Source organism: Protobothrops mucrosquamatus, unplaced genomic scaffold, assembly GCF_001527695.2.
Source record: "Protobothrops mucrosquamatus isolate PMUCROS unplaced genomic scaffold, P.Mucros_1.0 scaffold8, whole genome shotgun sequence".
Classification (NCBI taxonomy): domain Eukaryota; kingdom Metazoa; phylum Chordata; class Lepidosauria; order Squamata; family Viperidae; genus Protobothrops; species Protobothrops mucrosquamatus.
The window spans coordinates 2,732,710-2,756,401 of record NW_015386395.1 but is presented as its reverse complement, the minus strand read 5'-3'; the positions used below and the strand labels follow the sequence as shown (position 1 = coordinate 2,756,401).

At 39.8% G+C, this 23,692-nt stretch overlaps 1 protein-coding gene across 1 annotated transcript in view; it reads left to right on the top strand.

The window, feature by feature from the left end:
* LOC107282551 (potassium voltage-gated channel subfamily C member 1-like) overlaps positions 1-23,692 on the top strand; it is a 48,101-nt gene that overhangs the window by 2,469 nt on the left and 21,940 nt on the right. The window contains exon 2 of the mRNA XM_015810347.1: positions 12,917-13,850. Coding sequence (XP_015665833.1) covers positions 12,917-13,850 — 934 coding nt within the window. The remainder of the gene's footprint in view (positions 1-12,916; positions 13,851-23,692) is intronic.

Here is a 23,692-nt window from a genome sequence, read left to right as displayed (position 1 = left end):
AGCTAGCTAAATATATGGTGGGGAGCGAAGACCCTAAGTTGAATGCCACAGGACATAAATGTGTGAATGAAAAGTAGTAATGTGCAGCGGCAGGAGGGCCCCAATACGCATGCTCCAGAGTTATGACTAGCTTCTCAGTGTTAAGAGAGAATGCCTTGGTTCCCGGCAGGAGGTGCTGCTAGCCCGTTTACAAACTCTTTCCTCCTTGTTCCCCACACTCGGCTCTCCTATCAGGTATACCTTCCCTTCTTCTTAAAATCCTCCTGTCCCACACAAAAGTTTGGACCCCTTGCTCTCACATACCCGTGTAATTCCTTTCCCACAGCCGGGGAGAAGTTTTAGCATTCCTCAGCATTGCAGTTCTGGATTCACTGCTTCCCCCCCTTCCCCCCCCCCCCCGCCAAGCTGAAACAATGTTCCTCAAAGTGACCCCCTCCGTTTCCAAGCACTGCAGTTCAGAACTCCCGGCTCTGCCTGCCCGCCGGGCTGGCTGGCTTCCTTGCTTCCGCTCTCTATGCAGAGAAACCCTTTTCCTGGATCGAACAGTTTTGCACAGGGACTCAAGTGGCTACCCTCTCCTTCCCGGTCCCCCTTTTCGTATTATTTCTAGGATAGTATTAAAAGCCTTGCTGCCTTCTGAATTGCAGAGACAGCAGGTTGGGGGGGGGGGGAGGGGGCACCGCAGTGCAGTGTGGAAACCCCAGAGTTTGCAGTGCAAAGCAGAGTTGGCAGCCTGTGGCAGCTTCCCCTCCCTCTCCCCCCCCACCTCCTTCCCTCCCAGGCAGTGGGTCTCAAAGCTGCAAGCACTGTCAGATATCCTCATCGATTTCCCCCCCCCCTTCTTCTTCCCCCACACAGTTGGGAGCACAGCCAGGAAAAGTTGCAGTGGGAAGGAAGATGAAGAGAGAAAGCAGGAATTTTAGTACTGGAGTGGGGGGGGGGGTGCGCGGATGTGGATGGTAGGAGCCGAGATTATGAGCTGGTGCTGCATTGGGCGGGCATCAAATCAGGAGTTTCCATAAATGGAGAACAATTTGGGGGACTATAGATCACCCTCCTTTGTACAACATTGTCCCCCCCCCCCCATTGTATTTAAAAAAGATTTGACTTACAGTGTTGGTAGCCCCCACTCACCCAGCCAAGAAAAATAATGGGAATAAGATATGAATACCTACTGTGGAAGGAGACTTTTCATTTGCCTAGCCATATATATCTGCATGAAAAGCCTACAGAAAAAAGCTGCAGAGATTGTTTGAGTGGCCCATTTTGAGCACTTCTTCAGTCTTTCTCTCCCCCCCCCCTTTCCCTGCACCAACTTTCTGTCATGGTAAAAAGAAAAAAGAAGAGAGTGGACTAGAAAGAGCAGGTATGACAACTAGCTAAAGGAGCAGAACAGAGGTTAGGCAGATAGACCAAACTCTTCTGTAAAAGGTCTACCCAGTGCCACATTTGCTGAGTTTCCATCTATGAACCACGATGGATATTTTACGGCAATGCACAGGCAGGCTGGAACTTCAAAACTGTATATTTGATAATGCTTATCGGATAGCCGCATCTAACAGCTGGAATACTGAAAAGAAGTTGAGTGTGTACATGGAGAGAACTCCTAGGCAGCTCATAAAGACATGTATATCTGTAGATGGAGCCTTCATTCCCTCCAATTATCAGGTTTTTCACCTGTTTATGTTCTTTCTCTTTCTTTCTTTCCTTCTTTCCTTCCTTTTTTTCTTTTTTCTTTTTTTCTTTCTTTTCCTTTCTTTTTTCCATCCTCCTTCCCTTCCTTTCTTTTGGGGAGTGTTCAATTCTCAAACTTTTAAAATTCCTTTAAAGAATATAGACAAGTTGTTATTTATATCACACGTGTCCCAGAACTACCTCAGTAAATATATACTTCCACTATTGTAGGTAAGGGAATAGATTATAGAGCATATTATGCCAGCTGAATTAATTCACAGGCTGTGCATTGCAAATATAAGCTTGTTACGGGAAAATAAATCCCATCATATTCAGAAGGATTTTATTCGGAATAGAAAGTGGTTAGGGTTATCATCAAAGTTTTCTTCTTCAGAATATAAATCTTTGTTTTTATAAAATGAAAACATACACACAGGAAAAAAAATCTCATGGCTCCAGAGACTGCATTTCCTCCACATTGTGGATGGCCAACTCAGTGCAGGATTGTGTGGACCTCTCAAGTTTTCTTTTCTTGCAGGTTCCAGTTTAGTTTACTTCCCTTCTGAGGTAAAAAAAATGTATAGAAAATGTAGCATAAGCGTAGCATACTCTTTAAAATAAACAGGAAATGTCAGGTGTATCCAAATAATAATAAAACAACTATGGCAAAAAAAACCAAAACAAAGATAGCAACAATAGTAATAAGCATCTTGGATGCAATTTCAAAACATCTGGAGCACCACATGAACACCATCGACACTGACAAAATCACCATCAGTTGATTACATCCTGTGACAATATCTTTAATATTATTAAACAACAACATCTGCCTGTCCCAGGTTCTTGGGAAGGACTGAATAGGTGGACAAAAATACCAAATGCAGTCTAAGCATCTGGCTGGCTCTGCTACCAACCATAATAATAATAATATATTAAATTTGTATTCCACAAATACAAATTTCAGTATTTTGTATTCAGTATTATTTCAGTAATTTACAGGGTTGTATGTACTCTTACTTCTATGGTGATCTTATACCCTTCCCCATATCCATTAAGTATAGCTGCTGGGTCCTCAAACATTGCTAACTGCTTTTTTTACAGCAGAACCATGTTCTTAGTTATGAACAATACATAATTTGAGAGTTCAGTTCACCATCAAAATATGCATAAGGTCATCTGTATCATTTCAACAACAACAACAAAAAAATTGGGGGTACCCTGAAGGCATTAAAGAGAGAGAGTTGGTTAGTTGATGGTGGTAAAAAAATCAGAGGCTGGTCACATCTTAACAGATAACTTGTGAATATAATGACAGTGAGAAAACAGCGAATGAAGAAAACAACACAAATTAAATAGCCTTAAGAGTCGTTTAGTATCTTCCATTAACTCAATTTATTGTGATCATCTTTAAGAGATTCTTTTGGGTTTTCTTAGGATATGGTATGTGCCATTTTTAAACCTTATTAGGAATACACGCAAGAGAAAAGGGAAAAGGGGACAGAAACGGAGGACGAAAAGTCAGAACAAATCTCAGAACAAATCTGTTTCCTGTTAAGTGGAGGACTTGCTAAAAAAAAAAAAGGTCATTCAATATGCCAGGAAATTTGCATGATGGAAAATAAATGCGGACAATCATCTTTGACTAATATTACAACTGTTGAATAATGGGTTCTTTTTTTACAGTAGATCTGCACTTTTGACTAAAATAAGGAAGCCAGCACTAATTTTAGCATCATTTAAAAAAAACCTCAGTTATTTTCCCCTCTGCAGTACCTGCCTGACCTTGGCTGATCTAAAAGAAAATAAAGAGTCAGTCACCTAGTTATAGTATTTGGGTGGGAGACCACTAAGAAATTCCAGAGCTGCAGTTTACACTGGAAAGTTCAAAAACAAATCAAAAAGATAATGATGGCAAGCTATATCCCAATCACTGCTAACCAACTTGACTCAAGGCTGTCCTTCCCTTTAACATAGCCCTGCAGTTAGAACTCAATTAATACCTGATATATTTTTCCCGTATAATTAGTTCTGAAGTTGTACTTTGAACTAAGAGTAATTGAGGCACTCAAAAGACTAGTGCCATCCCGCAGAATAAGATCTACCTGAGCTAAAATAATGTGTTTTTAACTAAATTTACTTCTGCTTCTCTGTCTCATGTTCATTCACAATATCATATGTTCTTTTTTTAAATTCTCAACTCTGAAGGAGAAAGCAAATCTTTGGGGCCTATAGGGGTGCCCCAAATCTCATGACAATGTATATCTCCCTTTTATCCGTTTCTCAAACCCTGAACAACCCAATTGCATTCCCTTTTATATTAATTATTCTATTGTAACCTTCCTTGCATGATTAAACAGAGGTGCAGAATTTCTGGTTCAACTTCTTGGGGAATGTAAAGGAGGAAGCATTTGAAAGGAGATAAATAAGAGTGTTTTAAAAAGGCTTTTAATGACGCTTGTGAATAATGACTGCAGAAAGGGAATAGATTCCAAACATTGGCAAGAACCAGTTATTCTTATTTATTACAGTGAAGGATTCAAGAGGCATTTCGATTCCCCCAACACATTAGCTATACACTTCCTCACTCAGTGAACCCACAAGTCTTGACATCCAACAGCCTTTGTCTGAATTTAGCAGTCTCCATTTTACTTCCACGACTTTCTGAATTCAGCTCCTGACCATCATTCTGACCCGCAAGGTTGGCGTCCTTCCCAGTCCTCGCTGCAAGCTCTCCATATTTTAGTGTCCTACTATTCAAAATCTTTCCAAAAGAATCTGTCGGGATTTTAACTCATCCTTCAGACCACTTTATCTCACTTCTCCAATTTAAAAGTCAGTCATATTAAGTCACTTCTCCTAGTCTTTTCTCCCCAAACCCCAATTCTACTGCACAGCATAGTGTCTGACAATGTCATTCTTTCTCTTTGTTTTGATCCATGGTCCTTCTTTGCTACTTCATTAAAGACTCAGAAAGAAGTACCCTCCTCAAATTCAGAACCCCGCAACTCATTTCTTTCTGATTTAAATCAACCAATATGTAGAATAGTTTAGATTCCAGTAAAATGATGTGTTCTATTACAGATATTTTCATCTGGTCTTGCTTGAGAACTCAAGATATCTCATTAGATTCTTCACTTTCCAGAAGGCTAGACGTAACCCCTCATTTCTAAAAGTTCAGAAGTCTTAATTTTGCATCCTTTCTTTCATGTCTTCCATCCCCAGTAAAACCGGCTAGCTTTTCACAATATGCTAGATCAGGCTAAAAGTTTTAATTGTTGCACAAATCCAGCTATTTCCTTAGCATGTTGTAGGAACCATTGCATAATGTTAAACCATTTTGAACTCTCTGATCTGGGTTTATAGTCTGGTATGATATATGGTTCCAGCCATCCAGAAAGTTGCTTGACCTTAGATGGTTTTCACAGATGTTTCAAGAACTTTGCACCACTCACCTCTTCAATTTTATTTGACTGTCTTTTGTTCCAACTTCTTGATGAAGGACTTAGTAACTAGTGTCTGATCCCTTTACTCTAAGGCTTTCTATACCAAGCAAATATTTTCCTTTCCATCTCTCCCACTGGTGAATATAGAAAAATGACCCTTTTGTGAAGCTAAAATTGGGCTATTGCGGTTTTAATCCAGGCTTCATTGTGTTACTCTCCGTGGTACTGAACTGCAGTATTGCATCCAGCAGTAGCAGCTGATGGAAAGAATACACAGGAGCAGAAACAGAAGCAGAAATGTTCTCCTACTTCCAGACCTTGCTGGCTGAGGTTACTCTATCGTGCTTTGCATTAAAAATAAGACAATATTCATGACTTCGCATAAGGTGTCATATAGGGATGATAAATGCAATATCCCATTCAGCTATTACAGAGTAGAAGGACAAAAAAGAAATAAGGCCAGTGAGGTTCTGTAAAGTGGTATTTGTGTGTGTGTGTGTGTGTGTGTGTGTGTGTGTGTGTGTGTGTGTGAATCTGGGGACATTGTAATTTCAGCATAATTACTTTTTTTCCATAGGAGCTTACAAATAAAAACAAGGGTTAAAGAAGAACAAAGATAGGACAATAGAGTCAAATCAAACTGGATGATGGCACACACACCCACAAAAAAGGAAAATGACAAAAGAGGGCTGACTTCATTCTTATCCCACTTTTCTAGCTCCTGGGCTCTTTCTTTTGCTGTGGCAAAAGTAAGGATGTACAGATAGTCCTCGATTTGTGATCACAACTTTATGTTGCTAAGTGAGAAATTTGTTAAGTGAGTTTTACCCCATTTGATGACTTTTCTTGCCACATTGGTTAAGAACCATTAAGTGAATCACTGCAGATGTTAAGTTAGTAACATGGTTGTTAAGTGAATCTGGCTTCCCCATTGACTTTGCTTGTCAGAAGATCGCAAAAGGGGATCACATGACCCCGAGACATAGTAACCATCATAAATATGAACCAGTTGCCAAGCAACTGGATTTTGATCACATGACCATGGGGATGTTGCAATGGTCATGTGTGACAAATGGTCATAAGACACTTTTTTCAGTGGCACTGTAACTTTGAATGATCACTAAATGAACTGTTGTAAGTCAAGGACTACCTGTACAGCAAACTTTGTGGAAAGAGGGGAGAGTCGTAGAGCATTTAGAGAAGCATCAAGAACAAAGTAGTCCCTTGTTTTTCTAGATCAGGATTAGGGAACAATGGCCCTTTTATGACTTGTGGACATGCATGGCTGGCTCAGGAATTCTGGGAGTTGAAGTCCACAAGTCACAAAAGGGCCATCGTTCCCCACCCCTGATCTATATGGAAACTATCCTTATTTCCAAAGCTTTGTTTGCTACCTTTCACTTCCTCTCCTTTCACAGCATTGATCTTCTTATCAAGCCATAATAAATTAATTAGGTGCCATAAGGCTCTGGATGGCTTTTTTACAGCCACAGACTATTCCTCTGGGGGGGGGGGAATACAGGCATTGCAAATAAATCACTGGAGAGGGATTATAGTTTAATTGCCATCAATATCCTTCATCTGCACTGCATTTGATGTTTCCATATTTCACTATCTTTCCCCCCCCTCTCCTTTTACTCATCTACTTACTTCGTTTCCTATCTCCCCATTAAAATAGATCTTGAAGAGTGGAAAGTACATAAAGATTTAAAGTCATAACACTACTTCATTATATTATTTCCAGTCATAAACTATTATCCAAATTTACCTCAAAGTGGCTAGGAGGAGAGACTGTCTTTCCAAGAAATGTTACCTGCTCATTCTGATAGGTCTGTGCTTATTTGCCTGTTTCAGGGAATCTTACAAGCCTTTCAATATGATCTATCCATCTGTATAGCCTGGTTGCCCTCTCTCTCTGCTTTAGAGAAACCATGACCCTTAGGCTTTCCAAATCTCTCTTGTTCAACCAACATCAGCTCAGGTACTCATACATTAGGCATCCAAGCTTGATGACCCAAGTAAATTCTTCTCCAGCAGTCTGCAATACCTCTCAGGCCTCAGTTAATCCCCAAGTAAATAGAGAGAAAGCTAAAATGATTGATAATTTAGAAAGAGTTTCTGATTCCCAGTCATAATAAGAAGGCTCTGTCATCTTACATCTGAAACTGAAGGATGCTGGAGTTGAAAGTCTGATATTCTGGGATAAAAACAAACTCTGAATTGAACTTGGGCTCAGAGATTTCTTTGGTTAATCTGGAGGATTCTAGCAAAATGATTCCTGCAAAGCCCGAGGCCTGCTACCTTATCTTTTAATGAGACAGGCCCCAGCCTTTTCCTGAATATTTAGGAATATTCATTTCCTGTTTACACTATTTCAATCCTGTTCCTCCAACCAACTCATATTTTAATCCCAAGGAGAACAGTCTAAGACCACAGGCTACTCAAAAAGCCCTAGGTACATTCAGAGATTTCCAAACATGGTTAATCTATATGTAAGTGACATTAAGGCAAATATATCTTTTTGTCCTGGCCATTATTTTTTGGAGCATGCACCTACTACACATCACATTTAACAGCCAAGGGGGTTATTTAGCCTTATTCTTTCTCATTAGTTTCTCTTCCCTAGAAACCAAACAACTGCACACACACAAAAAAGTATCTATTCCAAGCTCCACACTCCGAGTTCACTTGGCAAGAAATTGAAAGATGGAAAAGAGGTGTCTAAAGAGAGAGTTTCCACTTTGGTTCTCATATAAAAATAACTGACTAGGTAGTGCTTACAGCTTGCCTGATACACAAAGAATACCTCACCATATTCACTGGGTCTATGCTTAGGTTTTTCTTTCTCTCCCCTGCAGTTGCACAAGTTGTAGAATGGAAGCTCTGAACAGCTCAATTAAAGATAAAGTCATCTCAGGGAATAATGCTGGCTAAGTCAGGCTGTTTTTGAGAGATTTCAGAATAAACTCCTATTTTTTGACCTTGTGCCCTATACCAAATGCGCACACATGCACACACATATACGTTTATTTATTTTTTTCCTTTCCTTCTTTCCACCCCTGCTGGATCTTCCATCTGCTACTGCAATATGTTTCTTCATTTATTTCAAAAAAGAAGGACTATTCCTGCACTGACAGAAGGACAGTCGTAGCCCTGGGAAAAGATGGAAGGCGGGGGTTGGCTAGTCAAGGCAGCAGAGTCAATAACAGTCACAAGTTTCCTAGTAAAGGTCCTAATGGGTTGGAGGGAATGCATAAGACCAAAAATTGGGGAGTTCTCTGGAAGAAGAGAAGTTTAAAAGATGGTGGTGAGTTAATAATAATAATAATAATAATAATTAATAATAATAATAATAATAATAATAATAATAATAATAATAATAATAATTAATTATTATAATTGTTAATTATAATTATTAATAATAATAAAGTTGGAAGGGACCTTGGAGGTCATCAAGTCCAACCCCCTGCTCAGGCAGGAAACCCTATACCATTTCGGACAAATGGCTGTCCAGTCTCTTCTTAAAAACCTCCAGTGTTGGAGCATTCACCGCTTCTGGAGGCAGGTTGATCATGTCTTTCTGAGCATTTCACCCCTTCGCTGTGTGACATTGTGCTGGTCTCCTTCCTGCCTCACAAACACCTTCCGGGAACAGTTACATGAGTAATATCTATTCTCTTCCCCACGTATTCTGTCGCCAACCATGTCATGGCTCCCAGGAGACAGAAGTCATTATTTCCATCTGAATGATTTGGGACTCCCAGTGCTGCCTGAAAAAAGTCCCATGTAGACTATTCCTCATTACTTTTTGCAAGGGCAATGAATGCAGACTACAGCGTGTAGCATTAAGGGATGAGAGCGCCATCAGCCTTCTTCCCCAGACCTCCAGCATCTGGAAAAGCTGTATGTGATACACACAGCTCTGGAAGTGGGTCAGAACCACTAGATGGTTTCTGGGAAAAGCACTCCTTTGGGATTTCAAAAGATCTGTCCCTGTTCCCCTTCCCTCCGTGGAGAATGCCATTCGTAAAAACAAGGTTCTGCCCAAACAGTTTCTCTGCTCTAATCCTCAGTTTTCCCATTCTCCTCAACTCCCTCCCTCCCCTTGGATTCCTTGGCTTTCCCCTTCATCTTTTCCTCCTCCTGCTCTCACCCCCCCTCCAGTTCCTGGGCACCGCACTGCGCTTCAAAAAGGATTCTAGGATTCGCTTGTAGAAAGTGCTGACGGGACGGGAATTCTATGCAGTGCAGAGAGCAAGCAGCAAGCTTTTGCCCTGCAGAGGGGAGATGAGAGTAGAGACTGAAAGAGAGTTTTGAACACGAGTGTAAATATGAATGGGGAAATCTATGTATGTAGTTGTGTAAGCAAGGGCAATCATGCCTGCGTTGTATTATGACATGCATGCATCTGTGGTGTGTGTACTGAGCTCAAGTATGTGTGTAGCCTCGGACAGAATTTGCGCTGCCAAGGAAGATTTTGTTCCATGCATGTATATTTGGTGCATAGCCTAGAGCTTTTCTGGGTGCATTAGAGCAAACAGTGTATGGGGATATAAATTCATCTTTGTATGAGATATACACACGCATTAATATATAAACGTGCACCCAGAAAAACTTTTTTAGTGTATAACAAACATTTTATATAGAATGTGTTATGAAAGGGAATGTGTAGTTGTATTTAACTGCAGATATATGCAAAACTTTCTTTGCACCTTAATCTGCAATTAAACCAACTTAAATGTAATTGAAATTGGTAAATACAATTCCATTCAACACTGACCTTATTTGTACTGTAGGTAGATCGGCATTTGTACTGTAGGTGTGTGTGTGTAGAGCCGCAGAGAGATATGTTCTGTAATATCCATGTTCTGTAATTTTCAAAGTGAGTTGTGGAAGGAATGCATAAATGGGCATAATCTCCCCAGAACCCAAGTTCATATAGGGCCTATAAAACTGTACTGAGATGAATGTGTTAAATAGTGGTAGGCTGGCTATGGTTGGGAGAAACCTAATTTGGGGGGGGGAGGGGATTAGGGGGTGTATGCATGCAGAAGAAGTTGAAGTGAGAAAATGATTTGTGTACACTTGTACACATGAGCATTAATTCAAAGCCTGGGGGGAAATAAGTTGAAGATTGCATGTAAATATTTGCTTATATGTGGTTGTATGTGGGACATACCTCAGAGGACAGTGTCAGAACCCACGTGGTGACAAAGCATTTGGTAATGATGTAGCAGCTAAAACTCCTGGACAATCAGATCTTGTGTGAGTTGTGTGTATACCAATGGGGGAATGTGAATGAATGTGAAGTGCTCAGTATATGTGCAAGGGAGCACATGACTGTTTGCGTCATTGCTGGCTTTCACTGTTTTCTCAAGGGACAAAAATAGGAGAATGGTGTAACAGAAGGCGCGTGAATGTTGAGCCTGAAATCTTAACAGAATCCTTTCTGTTCTGGGCTTTTTGTCCATTCATCCAAATTACTGAAGTTAGGATAGTTAAAGCATTCAACATTTTGCTGAAAAAGAGCAGAAATTCAAGAGGGAGGAAGGAAAAGTTTTACCATCTCAAAATTCCCTTGTAAGGGGTTTTTAAATCCCTAGCTTCTTCCCTAAATGGCACACTGGTTTATGGACAAGTTGCATGGTTTACAACCTATAATTCCCAGTCTGAAAAAAACAAAACAAAAAAAATGGAACAAAGTTGACCTCAAAAGAGCCGTGACAGGATCACTGCAATTCTGCCCAAAAATAAACCAGAACACACACCAAGGGAAGATCTGCAACCTGCATTCACTATGCAGATTAAAGAACAAATATAGTCACAAGGGAGGGAAACTTCCTTGGGTTCTTTTCTTTCTTTTCTTTCTTTCTTTTTTTTTTTTGTATTCAGGTTCAGAGTCTCAATTCAAAATGTTGACTTTTGTGTCACCTAAGCAAATTATGTACCTGCATAATGCAACTGTCAGTGGGTGAATGCTAAAATAGGTGTTATATTGTAATAATACATTCCTATTCCTCTAAGGAATAAAGCAGGTTATTTTCATTCTCTCCCCCCCCCCCAGTCATTTACTGCATCAGTTTTACAAGGTAGATTGGACTGAAAAAAAAAATAATTGGCCCCAAATCATGGAATGAATTTCATAACTGACCAACTAATGGAATACAGTTTTTCTCAAGTCCACCATCAGCTGAGAATTAATGAAGAATGAGTGGCTAGCCCAGAAAGTGTCCAACCTTGGCAACTTTAAGACTTGTGGACTTCAACTCCAGAATTCTGGGAGTTGAAGTTCACAAGTCTTACAGTTGTCAAGGTTGGACACCTCTGGGTTAGAGCATTAGGCTATGATGGGGATGCCTACTTATGAATCTTTTGTTTGTTATAAAATTCCCTGGGTGATCTTGGACTTGTAATCTCAAAACTGTTGTACATAAAGCATAGAGGAATATGGACTCCGCTCAGTTTCTTTGGAGTAACGATGAGACAAAAATGTAAAAAAAAAAATATGAGGATATTGGGGAATGGTCATACTACAGTTCCAAGAAAAGTTTCCTTCAAGGAAGACAATGCTGTCTATCCTCTCTCATGAGGCATGCAGAGACAAGCCTGGCTATCCCTACAAGATGTTGGGATTCCTCTAGTCTCTGATGGTTTTAAATCAAATTGGGGCCTCTAAATGCTAGCCAGAATTGTGGGAATTCCATCCCAACCTAGCTGAAGGGTACCCTATTTAAGAAGGCTGATTTAGAAAGTGATCAGACCAACCTTCAATTGAGGGCTATTAAACATGATGGCCAACTATTATGAATTCAAGGAGGAGGCATTGTTTAGAGTAGAGATTTGCCAAAAACCCTAGGTCCAGTCAAATGGAAAGAAAACATTGGGAAACAGGTCCCACCAAAGAACCATGATCCAAAAAAAGGGCAGACACTAACAAGCTGGGGTTGGAAAACAATCTGGATTTATTGGTAGATCTTTATAGACATGCAATAGATCAGTAAGATTTTTTGACTTTAATGACAGCAACAAGAAAACATATATATGCAACATACATATACAAACATGGTTAGCACCCCTGAACCATAATAAATCAGATGCAGATCAATCCATTTAATAGGTAATAGAGTGCACAAATGGAGTGCAATAAGCAGATAAGCCACCATCTCAGCATACTACTTAAAATAAATCTCTGTAACATAAGGGTTGATATACAATAAAACAGAGAAATGATAGAAAAAATAATTATTATTTATTGCTACATCATTTTGTAGGTTTTTTTTCTTCCAATAGCTATTAGACCTGTCTTAGATATGTTAAAATGGCAGAAACGACTGCAAGGGATGGGATATCATTTTTAAATACAGATCCCTCCATTTGCTAAAAAAAAAACTTTTTTGCATAAGAAGAAAACTAGGCTAACACATCAATATCTAATCTAATTGTCTAGGTATAGTATGAAGATTTTTTTTTAAGTGGGCCACATTTTAAAAAAATGAAATATGTCCTTCCCTCTTACCCCATACGTGTTTTCCCTCACTAACATTGGGATGGAGAGGAAGAATAAGTAGGGTATTTGCTATCTCCTGGGATATTCTTAACAGCTATTTATTGAGGAGGGGGCAGTTATTGGGAAGGGGCTGACTTTTGTAGGGTAAGTTCTTCCTTTTCTGGAAGAGTTTGTTCTTTTACAATTATGAGTTAGCACTAATGTTTTCCTTTCCTGTCTGACATTCTCGTCTCCCTGCTGTTCCTCTCTGTCTGCTTCTTCCCTGCGCTCTTGTCCTTCTGCATCTCCCCAGTATGTGGCCTTTGCCTCCCTCTTCTTCATCCTTATCTCCATCACCACTTTCTGCTTAGAGACCCATGAGGCTTTCAACCACTTCAAAAACAAGACAGAAATCATAAAGACGGGGAACAGTACCAGCATAAAGGTGGACTATGAGATGGAAACAGAACCCTTCCTCACCTACGTGGAAGGGATGTGCGTCATCTGGTTCACTTTTGAGTTCCTCATCCGGGTCATCTTTTGCCCAGACAAAATGGAATTCATCAAGAGCAGCCTCAACATCATCGACTTTGTGGCCATCCTGCCCTTCTACCTGGAAGTGGGCCTCAGTGGCCTCTCATCCAAAGCAGCCAAGGATGTGTTGGGCTTCCTGAGGGTGGTAAGATTTGTCCGGATCCTAAGGATCTTCAAGCTGACTCGGCATTTTGTAGGACTGAGAGTCCTAGGTCACACGCTAAGGGCCAGCACCAATGAGTTCTTGCTCCTCATCATCTTCTTGGCCCTAGGGGTCTTGATCTTTGCCACCATGATCTATTATGCCGAAAGGATCGGTGCTGACCCAGACGACATAACGGGCAGCAAGCACACCGTCTTCAAGAACATCCCCATTGGGTTTTGGTGGGCTGTAGTGACCATGACGACTTTGGGCTATGGTGATATGTATCCTGAGACTTGGTCAGGCATGTTGGTGGGAGCACTGTGTGCCTTGGCTGGTGTGTTGACCATTGCCATGCCTGTGCCAGTCATCGTCAACAACTTTGGCATGTATTATTCGCTGGCTATGGCCAAGCAGAAACTACCAAAGAAAAAGAACAAGCACATCCCACGAGCCCCTCAACCCGGCTCACCCAACTACTGCAAACCGGACATGCAGTCCCCTCATCGCAGCAACCAGGGTGACTCATGCCCCCTGGCTCAAGAGGAGATAATCGAGATTAATCGGGCAGGTAAGGGGGAGACAGGATGGGCAGAAATAGTGAAAAATTACATCTATGTGAGTCAAATCTATTTGCTCTTTGTGATTCTCAAACATTCTGACAGCTAAAGATACTCTTCCTGCTAAAAAAATAATATTATATGGAGGGAGGTACAAGTAGTCCTTGACTTACAACCACAATCGTGACCAGAATTTCTGTTGCTAAGCAAGGTGGTTATTGAGTTGTGCCCAATCTTACAACCTTCTTTGCCTCAGTTAATCAAATCACTACAATTGTTAAGTGAATCATATGGTCATTAAGCAAATCAGGTTCCCCCCCCCTCTTTATTTTGCTTGTCAGAAACTGGCTGGGAAGATCACAGTTGGCGATCACATGATCCCAAGATGTGGCAATCATTATAAATACATGCCGGTTGCCAAACTCTTGAATTCTGATCATGTGACTGTGGGGATGCTACAATGGTCCTCATTGTGAGGATCTGTTGTAAGCCAATTTTGTCTGAATCGTAAGTTCAAATAGTCGCTAAATGGATGGTTGTAAGTTGAGGACTACCTGTACACAGAACCAGGTAGATTGAGGAGGATTCCTGAGAATCTTAACGAAGCATGTTTTCGGTTCACATGGGCTTTTACCTATGTCGAGTCTCACTTTTGTACCTCTTAGAAACAGTGGAGCACACCCAAGAATTATTCCTGTTTCCCAGCCTTTCTCAAGCTGGCTGGAGATGAAGAGGGTTATAGCCCAACAATGTCTGGGATACCAAGATTGCCCACAGGTGCCTATGCTAGTTTGGGGCTATGTATGGCTAGAAAGATTAATAGGGGAAGTTTTCCAGGTGAGCTTACCAGAACATTGATACTTCTCATTGAAAACATCTTGGTAAATGTATGATAAAATTTTAAGTCAAAAAGTCAACTATCAGGTGCTTGCAGGGACCATAACTATCATCCTCAGAAAGTTATATGTGAAATACCTCAAATTACATTATTCTTTTTTTAAAAAAATTGGTTGAAAACTTGTGGGATTGTAAACATTTGGCAAGATTTAAGTGCGGTTTTGCCTAAGAATGCTACACTCATAAAATCATGTATCAAAAGTTCATGCAAGAGTTTACACCTTTGTATCACTATTTCTAAAATAGCTGGATTTTTAAAATTATTATTCACTCTGCTTTGGAATGGAGTTATATAATGCCTTAAGTTGCTAACTATAAAAAAGAAACAATAAGAGCAAAAATATAATGTCCTATGTATGTAAGCATATATAAGTACATAGCGCTACAGTACAAGTTCCTGTTTGTGTCTCAAGTGCAAAAATTGGAAATGCATACTTTGCATAGAATTTCTTCTGTGAGAAACTCTGTTTAATTTTTTAAAGCAAATTATTACCCCATATTCCCCTTTAAGTGAATCCCTGCCTCTCCGTATATTGCTTAAATTCTTCATTCAACCTAGGCAATACTAATGGATGCTAGGAGGAGTTGTTTTAATTCAGAAACATCTGGAGACCATATCTATTTAAGATCATGAAGGCATAGGTGGAAAGATCTTGCGGAGTAAGAGACACAGAATAACATTTTCAGTGACCCAAAGATGATTTTTTTTTAGTTCCTTACATTGCTTCCAAGGGTGGTTCATTTGTCCTTCCTATGCTTGACAAGATTTTCAAACAGTGACATAAATGTCCTTGGGATTCTCTTCCTCATTCTTCCCTTGCACATTTCTTTCTTTGCAGCAAAGAAAGTAACCGCCAGCCACTGAGCTGGTCCGAAGGATTGTGAATGATGGAGGGAAACCCTCCTTCTGTATGATGTCATATATGACCTTGAGGAGGGACTTGGGAAATATGAAAAATAGGGGGCAGGACAAGTTGGCAACTACTGGCAATGGAAAGCCACTTGGCCTGTAGCTCTTCAAAACACTTCCAAACTATCCCTCCCAGAAATCTCTCTGGAGTATCTGCTGAGCTAAGAGTTAATCATCTCATGTGAGAAGTTCTTCACGAGCCACAATAAGATGCAGGCAAAGAAGGTTGACTGCAATATTGGACTGGTGCAGCCCTTACATATATGACTTTGCCCTTCTCAAGGCATTAAAGAGGAAACGTTTGAAGCTTCTATTTTCCTGTTAATCAAAATCATTTTTATAGGAAATTAAACATGTACTCTTATTCAATAATAAGTAATATTCAATAAGTTCAATAAATAATATGAGACCCTCTCATCTGCGTTAAATCTAGCCTGATTATTAATCATTGATGTAGAAGTCAGTTGTAATACTGAATAGTTTGCAATTGGTCCACAAAATGAAACTCTCTTACTCCTATTTTGCAGGACACAGTTTTAGGCATACCAGCCTGGCTGTGGCTCACTTGGAGGACACAGCAGAGGCAAGAGTACGCTGAGGCCAATTTGTGATCCTCTACCTCGAAATCCAAATTCCCAGCTTTAAAACTGGGGCTCACCCATCACTTTCCCATGGTAGACTGGAGTTCTCTCAAATGCAAAACAATTGATTCCTTTACTCATTAGCTATGGGGCAAATGCTGGAAATAGGAAGCATTTTGAAGCAAAAACCCTCTGGAAACCAAAACATATTGAGCTCCAAAGCCCTCTTGATGGATTACACAAGAGCTGGCTAATTTCCATACTGACATGCTTAATGGCAATGAAATCTATTGTCTTGAGCAGCGTTTCTCAACCTTGGCAACTTTAAGGTAGGTGGACTTCAACTCCCAGAATTCCCCAGTTGAAATCCCCCTATTTTAAAGTTGCCATGGTTGAGAAACAGTGTCCTTGAGCCTCCTTTCTTACCTTTATTATTAACACTTCATGGTCTGATAATAAAGTCCACAAATTACATCTTATCTCTTTAGTGAAAAAGAAGGGATGTTTAAGAACATATTTGGATTAGAAACTCTTTCTAGACTTATAATCTTATAATACATTCCACAGATTACATCATATCACCCCAGTGAAAAAGAAGGGATGATCAAGGCCATATTTGGATTAGAAACGTTTCTTAGACTAATTTAATTTATTTAATAGAACTTGGATTGGAAGTTAGCTGTATTAAGAATGTTGACCAAAGGCAGAGCTGACCTATTATTTGATAGAATAAAGTGAACAGGGGCAGACAGCACATACTGGGGAACAGCAATGGCACTTAAAGTACAGCTGTTCCCTTCTGTTGCAAGACAGATGCATTGGCTCAGGACCTTGGCCTGCATCCCAGCTGATAGGAGTGAAGTAATGCTCAAACCAGCAATGCACTCGTCTTCAAAGAAAAACAAGAAAGTCCAGTTGCCCCTTGAAAAAACTCCTTTGGGATGAAGGTGGTAAAACATAGGCAAAAAAACGAACAAACAAAACCTTTGACATTATTGTCCCATTATTGTTCACAGAAAAAATGACAATAAAGGTTATCTTTTTCAAAAGGCAACTGGACTTTCTTTGTTTTGCTTGAAGACGTTTCGCTTCTCATTCAAGAAGCTTCTTCTGTTCAGAGGTGAAGAAGCCTCTTGGATGAGAAGCGAAACGTCTTCAAGAAAAACAAAGAAAATCCAGTTGCCTTTTGAAAAAGCACCTTTGGGTCAACAATGACCTGGATGACTGAGAATCTCCACAGACCTTTGGCAATTATTAAGACTGGTCTGAGTCTTTGTAATAGATGGATTTAAGTCATCTCACTTTGGCAGAGGACTACATAAGGGAAGGTGCATTGTGAAAACTTTCTCACTTGATAGCCTCTGTCCATCGGTAGCATGATAACCAAGCTCAGTTCTTAAAACTGGTGTTGTATTCTTAAGACTCTTATCAATTTGCCTGGTAGGGTGTCAGATTCCAGCAGGTCTGATCGGCATTCTAGAAAATGTGAAAAAATTCCTCAGAACGTATCTTCTTTGCAGACCAATTGTTGGTGAATGGAGAATTCCCTTTGTGGTCATCATATAAATTATGAAAAATAAATAAATAAATAAATAATTTGAAAGTAGTACCCAATGCTCATTCTCTCTCTCTCTCTCTCTCTCTCTCTCTCTCTCTCACTCACTCACTCTCTCTCTCTCTCCCCTCCCTCCCTCCCTCTCTCTCTCTCTCTCTCACACACACACACCCACACACCCACAAACTCTTTCTCTCCAGCTATGTTCCTCTTTATACTTTGAACTGCTGACTCGTGGAGGTGGCATAAAAATTACTGCTGCATAAAAAGACCTACGTGTTGTTCCAGAAAGCAGTTTAGGTTATCCCATCTTGGCTATGGATTTGGAAGGATTTGTCCTTCCAAAACGACTCATACGTAAAGATCAAAGGGCCTGTTTTGGCAATTCAAGCCATTTTTTATTGAATTATTATTCTTTTTCTTCCGTGAAGAAAAGGGGATGATATTGCCAATCATGTTCATAAATATGTGACTTAGATTCATGGGAATGTTTTAGCTACAGTGGAATCATTAGTGATAGAGGCTAAAATATACGAAAGACGGTGGACAATCACTTAAATATGAGCCAGCAGTGTGCTGCAGCTGCCAAAAAGGCCAACACAGTGCTGGGCTGCATTAACAGGGATAGAATCAAGATCACGTGAAGTATTAATACCACTTTACAATGGTAAGGCCACACTTGGAATACTGCATCCAGTTTTGTTCACCGCGATGTAAAAAAGATGTTGAGACTCTAAAAAGAGTACAGAGAAGAGCAACAAAGATGATTAGGGGACAGAAGGCTAAAACATATAAAGAACGGTGGCTGGAATTGGGTATGTCTAGTTTAATGAAGAGAAAGACTAGGGGTGACATGATAGCAGTGTTCTGATATCTCTGCCACAAAAAAGAGGGGGGTCAACTTATTCTCTAAAGCACCTGAAGGCAGGACAAGAAGCAATGGCTGAAAACTAATTAAGGAGGGAAGCAACCTAGAGCTAAGGAGAAATTTCTTGACAGTTAGAACAATTAATCAGTGGAATGATTTGCCATCAGACATTATGGATGCTCCAACACTGGAAGTTTTTAAGAAGAAATTGGAGAACCATTTGTCTGAAATGGTACAGGGTCTCCACCTGAGCAGAGAGTTGGACTAGAAGACCTCCAAGGTCCCTTCCTACTCTGTTATTCTGATTTGTTGAGAAAGGTATTGAGTTTAAATGGAAAGGGGTTTGACAAAACACACCGTGCCTCCTAATGCTTCTTCTTTCCTTTGAGTAGATAAAAAAGATTGCTGAATAGTAATTGCTCTGAGAAAGGCAAGAGAATACTTCTTGCCTACAACCTTGTCTTGGGAAAAAATATCTCAAATAGCCAGGATGTTCAAGGTTGGAGTAATAGATGAATGTGCTGGCAAGAACAGGAAGGGAAGTACCATGAACATCCTTAGTAAACGCTGAGAGTTGGGACAGTGCTTCTCAATCTTAGCGGCTTGAAGATGTGTGAACTTCAACTCCCAGAATTCCACAGCATGCTGCAAATGAAGTCCACACATCTTCAAGCAGTCAAGGTTGAGAAACACTATAGGCTATTTGGTTCCATAATAATAGGAGAGGAAAAGATCAAGAGATAGCCAACTCACTTTATTTATTTCTTAGAGTTATATCCTACCTTAAATAGGAGCTGCACAGTACTCTCCTATTTTTCCCAAATGACAACAGCAATTCTGTTGTAGTTGGGTTGGCAGTGACTGACCTCAAGTCATCCAATGAGCTTCTGTGGTTGAGGATGGATTTCAACATAGGTTTCCTCAGTGTCCGTCCCTTAACCAGTATACCACTGTTTTTCAACAATAGTTTACTTTGGAGAGAGGGTTAGTAGTTATGGTTGATTGGCAAGACCTCTTGGATTAAAACAGGAGTGCCTTAATAGAAAAACAAATAAAAGAGTTAATTTGTTCAAGCAGAACAGAGTTGGGTAGACAGGAAACTAATAGCTCTGGAACAATCCAGACGCAGAAGAAATTCAGGCTTGCGGGTTGAGAAACCCAACTGCAACCTGAAGCAAAGTGATCGCTACAAGCACTACAACCCACCCTTACCCTCACATCTCTTTGGGGTTCACTCAGTAAATGGATCCCCAAGATGGACCACAAGGCAGAAGTGGCAGGAAGAGAAGATTGTGTGATGATGGGCCTGCAGCGTCTGCAATCAGTTCCTAGCTTGCTCTCCATCTGCTCCAGGTCCTTTGGGCCAGGAAGCCCATTTGCAGCAAATACAGTGGAGGATCAAGGATTCACTTAATTTAACAAGCTCTTGGCTATGCACTGCATAGCAGGGGAGGCCAAAGGGGATGTGGTTGCTGGAGCTATTGCTGTCAGGGCACGGCACAAACAGCATCTGACAACTGCAACCTCAGTCTTTATGCCCGGCTTAATTTTACCTTAGTCCCTTTTTATTTCACTAACAGCCTTACATTTTCCACTTGAGTTGCCTGATAACCCAATGCTTTTTGGTTCCCATGGCAACAAGTTGCCTGCAACTCCTTCAACTCAAGTTTATGCGCTCATTTCAATATACGAAATGATTAATATCAGTGGTGAGATTGTCTCGGAAGGCCTTTCCTTTGAGCATTATTTACTATTGTTATACATGCTAATTTTTGTGGATCAAAATTGATCAAAGGTGAAGTAATCTGAGTTTCTTGCCTCCTGTGGTATTCTGAGGGGCAGCCATTAAATGTAGCAGAGTGCTTATATGTGGGAATTTTTATTTTCTTCCTGTGGCAACAGATTTTCCTTGACTAGCCCTAATTCTGCATGTCAGCGGCTATTAAAAATACAAGCACAGGGATAGTAATAACCATAAAAGTGGGCAATTTTGAGGTTGTGAATTAATGTAATCTGTTTAATTATCTCTGAAACAAACAAAGAAAAGATATTCACTCCAATTCTGTAAAGGAAAGTTCATTCTAAATAAATGCAGAACAGCCAGAACTTATTTTGGACAGATCGCTATTTGGAATGGTCATTAAAAAAATAATCTATGTGAACATTTAGCGAATGAGTGCTTATTTGGAAGGATCTAAGAAGAAATGGGAATTAAAATGTAAAAAAAATCTTGGAAAACAATAGTAAAAATGGTTCCAGAAGATATCAAAGATTTATTTAATGAGTTCCTTTGAGTCCATACTGCCTATGGCTACTAGACAATTACCAGAGAGCTTTCTATATCTCTCCATTACAGACCGGATTTGGCATCCCAGATTTGGTAGCCTTAATACAGCCTTATGTGGAAGACAATAATCTGAATAGCAATGAAGATAGTAACTGAATATGCATGTGATTCTTTGAATGCAGTTAAAACAAAATATCTGTACAGTATAATTTGTATAATTTGACCTATGAGGTTTTACAGACTCTACACATAAATTCCATAAATAAATGAACAAACAAATAAGTAAAATAATTGTAGAGATGGCTTATAAATGATTCTCAAATGGCAGCTATCTTTTCAAATTTCACCTTAGGCTTAGAATACCTTCATCAAAATATTTCACAAGGTTAGCAAATACTGAAGCCTCCTCCTCACTCCAGCCCCCCCCCCCCAAAAAAATAAGTTAGGGTCTTTTATATTACAATCCAAGCCATTGTCTAAAGTTGCAAAGAGACCAAACCACTCTAGTTTGCCATGTATTAAAATTGATGGCCTTGCCATTGTGGCACCATAATTAAATCATTCTTCTATTCCAGATTGAATGGAATTGATTTCAAAGAGATACAAAGAGTTGAACATGACCTGAATATCTTTGCCACTTCCCACATCTTGTTAAAGAGAGATTAATGTACATCTTGTTACAGAGAAAGATAATGCATTTTATTTTGGCTTAGTTACCGTTCAGTTGGGATAGCTTATTTAGCTTTCGGCACAAGAGCATAAGAAGGTTGTTGACAAGAAATTCTAAGAATAGTATATAGATGCTAAAAGGGTCAAGAAGACAAATATATGAGAAAAGGTTGAAGGAACTGGATATCTTTAGGGCTCCTTGCAGTTTTCAAACTGTTCCAGGGCCCTTTTTCTGACATTAGGGAATTCCATGGAGATGTGCAACATTTACTCAGCTGACAATTCAATGTAGGCTGCAGAAAGATTTCTGGAGGGCAAGAACTATGAAATTCATTAGTTTGGGGGGGAAGCCTGGAGGAGAAGCATAGATGAGACAATTGTTCATGTGAGGAAGAATGGAAAAATTATTCATCCTATCTGCTAAAAGACCAGGGAAAGAGGCAATAAGATTAAATTTAGGAATGACAGAGGTTTCATGTCAGTGTGGATGAACGTGCAGAATAGATACTGTTGTTTATTGGGGCCCAAAACCCTTCCAGAGATCTTTGCTCAAAGAAGTGTTTCTCTTTCAGCACGGAGAGCTTGCCAGTGCACAAACAAGTATTTTGTCACTGGGTAAATGGGAACTTTAGCTAGTGTTTCAGTTGCTATTTCAATTGTTGGGCAAAATGTGATTGCATAAGGGTCATAGGCTATACACCATTATGTCCATCAAAATCAAGACCATACCACTTGAGCAAGGGGTGCCTCATCTAGCACCTAATTCTGTACAAAGCAATGCCCTTCCACTTCAACAGTGTCTCAACATTTCCACAAACTTTACCCCCTCCCCTAAGAAAAATTGTTCTAACAGCCTTGGATTTTTCTAGAATAATTCCGTTACAAGATACAACATAATGATATATGACAAGTAACCTCTGATAGCCTCATCCATTCAAATGTCAAGTGATATTATCAGGTTAAAAATAAAACCGGCAATAAATTCCTCCACAGGATTGCTTGATCATACCTAAGGGCCTGCTTATATGTAGCTTATATTAAAGATCAGGACAAGATATGAGAATGCAGCTATGAAGGCCAAATTTTACTTAGAACATTGTCTCTAAATAAAATAAAATTTCTATTTCAGACTATGATAATCCCCGAGGAAACCCAAAATCTCTTATATATGTGCTCTGCCGCAAACTGCAATGACTCTATGTGTGTGGTGATGTCATCGCACAAATGTGACTTTCTTGAGTCACAATGTCTGATTCAAGTACATAAGTCACAGCATCCATATGACATCATTATGCATGTTTTCTTTGCATCCTACCCATGGATACTTTATTTGTACATTTTTAAAATTTGGTAGCCCTAACAATTTCAGGCAGGTTGTTTTGTCTCTTTTGAAATTGATTAGTGAATTATACCAAAAATACTTTTTTGGGCTTGCTTGTTTTTAGGGGACCTTCTCCAGTACAGATGTTAATTGATTGGACAGTTGGACAAAAGTCTATCTGTCATAATTTCCACTACAGGACCTAACACTAAACTGCAATTCCTGAGGCAGATTGCTTGGGGACCTAATCATTATTTTAAATAAATATTAGAAGAGCCGTGACTTCTTGGATCATTGCTTCAGCGATATTTTCTTATCAGATTCCTCAATGCCTTCAACAATGGCAGAGCTTCTAATGTACTTGAAAAGGTGTTAAAAATTCAGGGAAATATTCATGGATGTATCTGCCTTAAAGGTAGCACCATGCTGAACTGTATAGCATAGTCAAACATCAGCACAGGAAATGTTTTATGACATTTTGTATTATGTCATAAACTGGTTTATGATAATGTTTATGTCATAAAACATTTTATAAAATTGGTCAAATTTCTATTCCATGGGAGTCATGGACCAGTTTTGGGATGCATTCTGTAAGTTAGTCCATTTGAGGTACTTTGGTTGAAAAGGCTTTGCACCATTTCTCCCAGTTAAAAGTCACAGACACAAGACTATTAGTAGTATATAGATGGGAACCCATTCTTAACACATAACTCTTACTGACAGAAATGATAAATACCTTCACTCTTGAGTCACAGACTGGGGTAC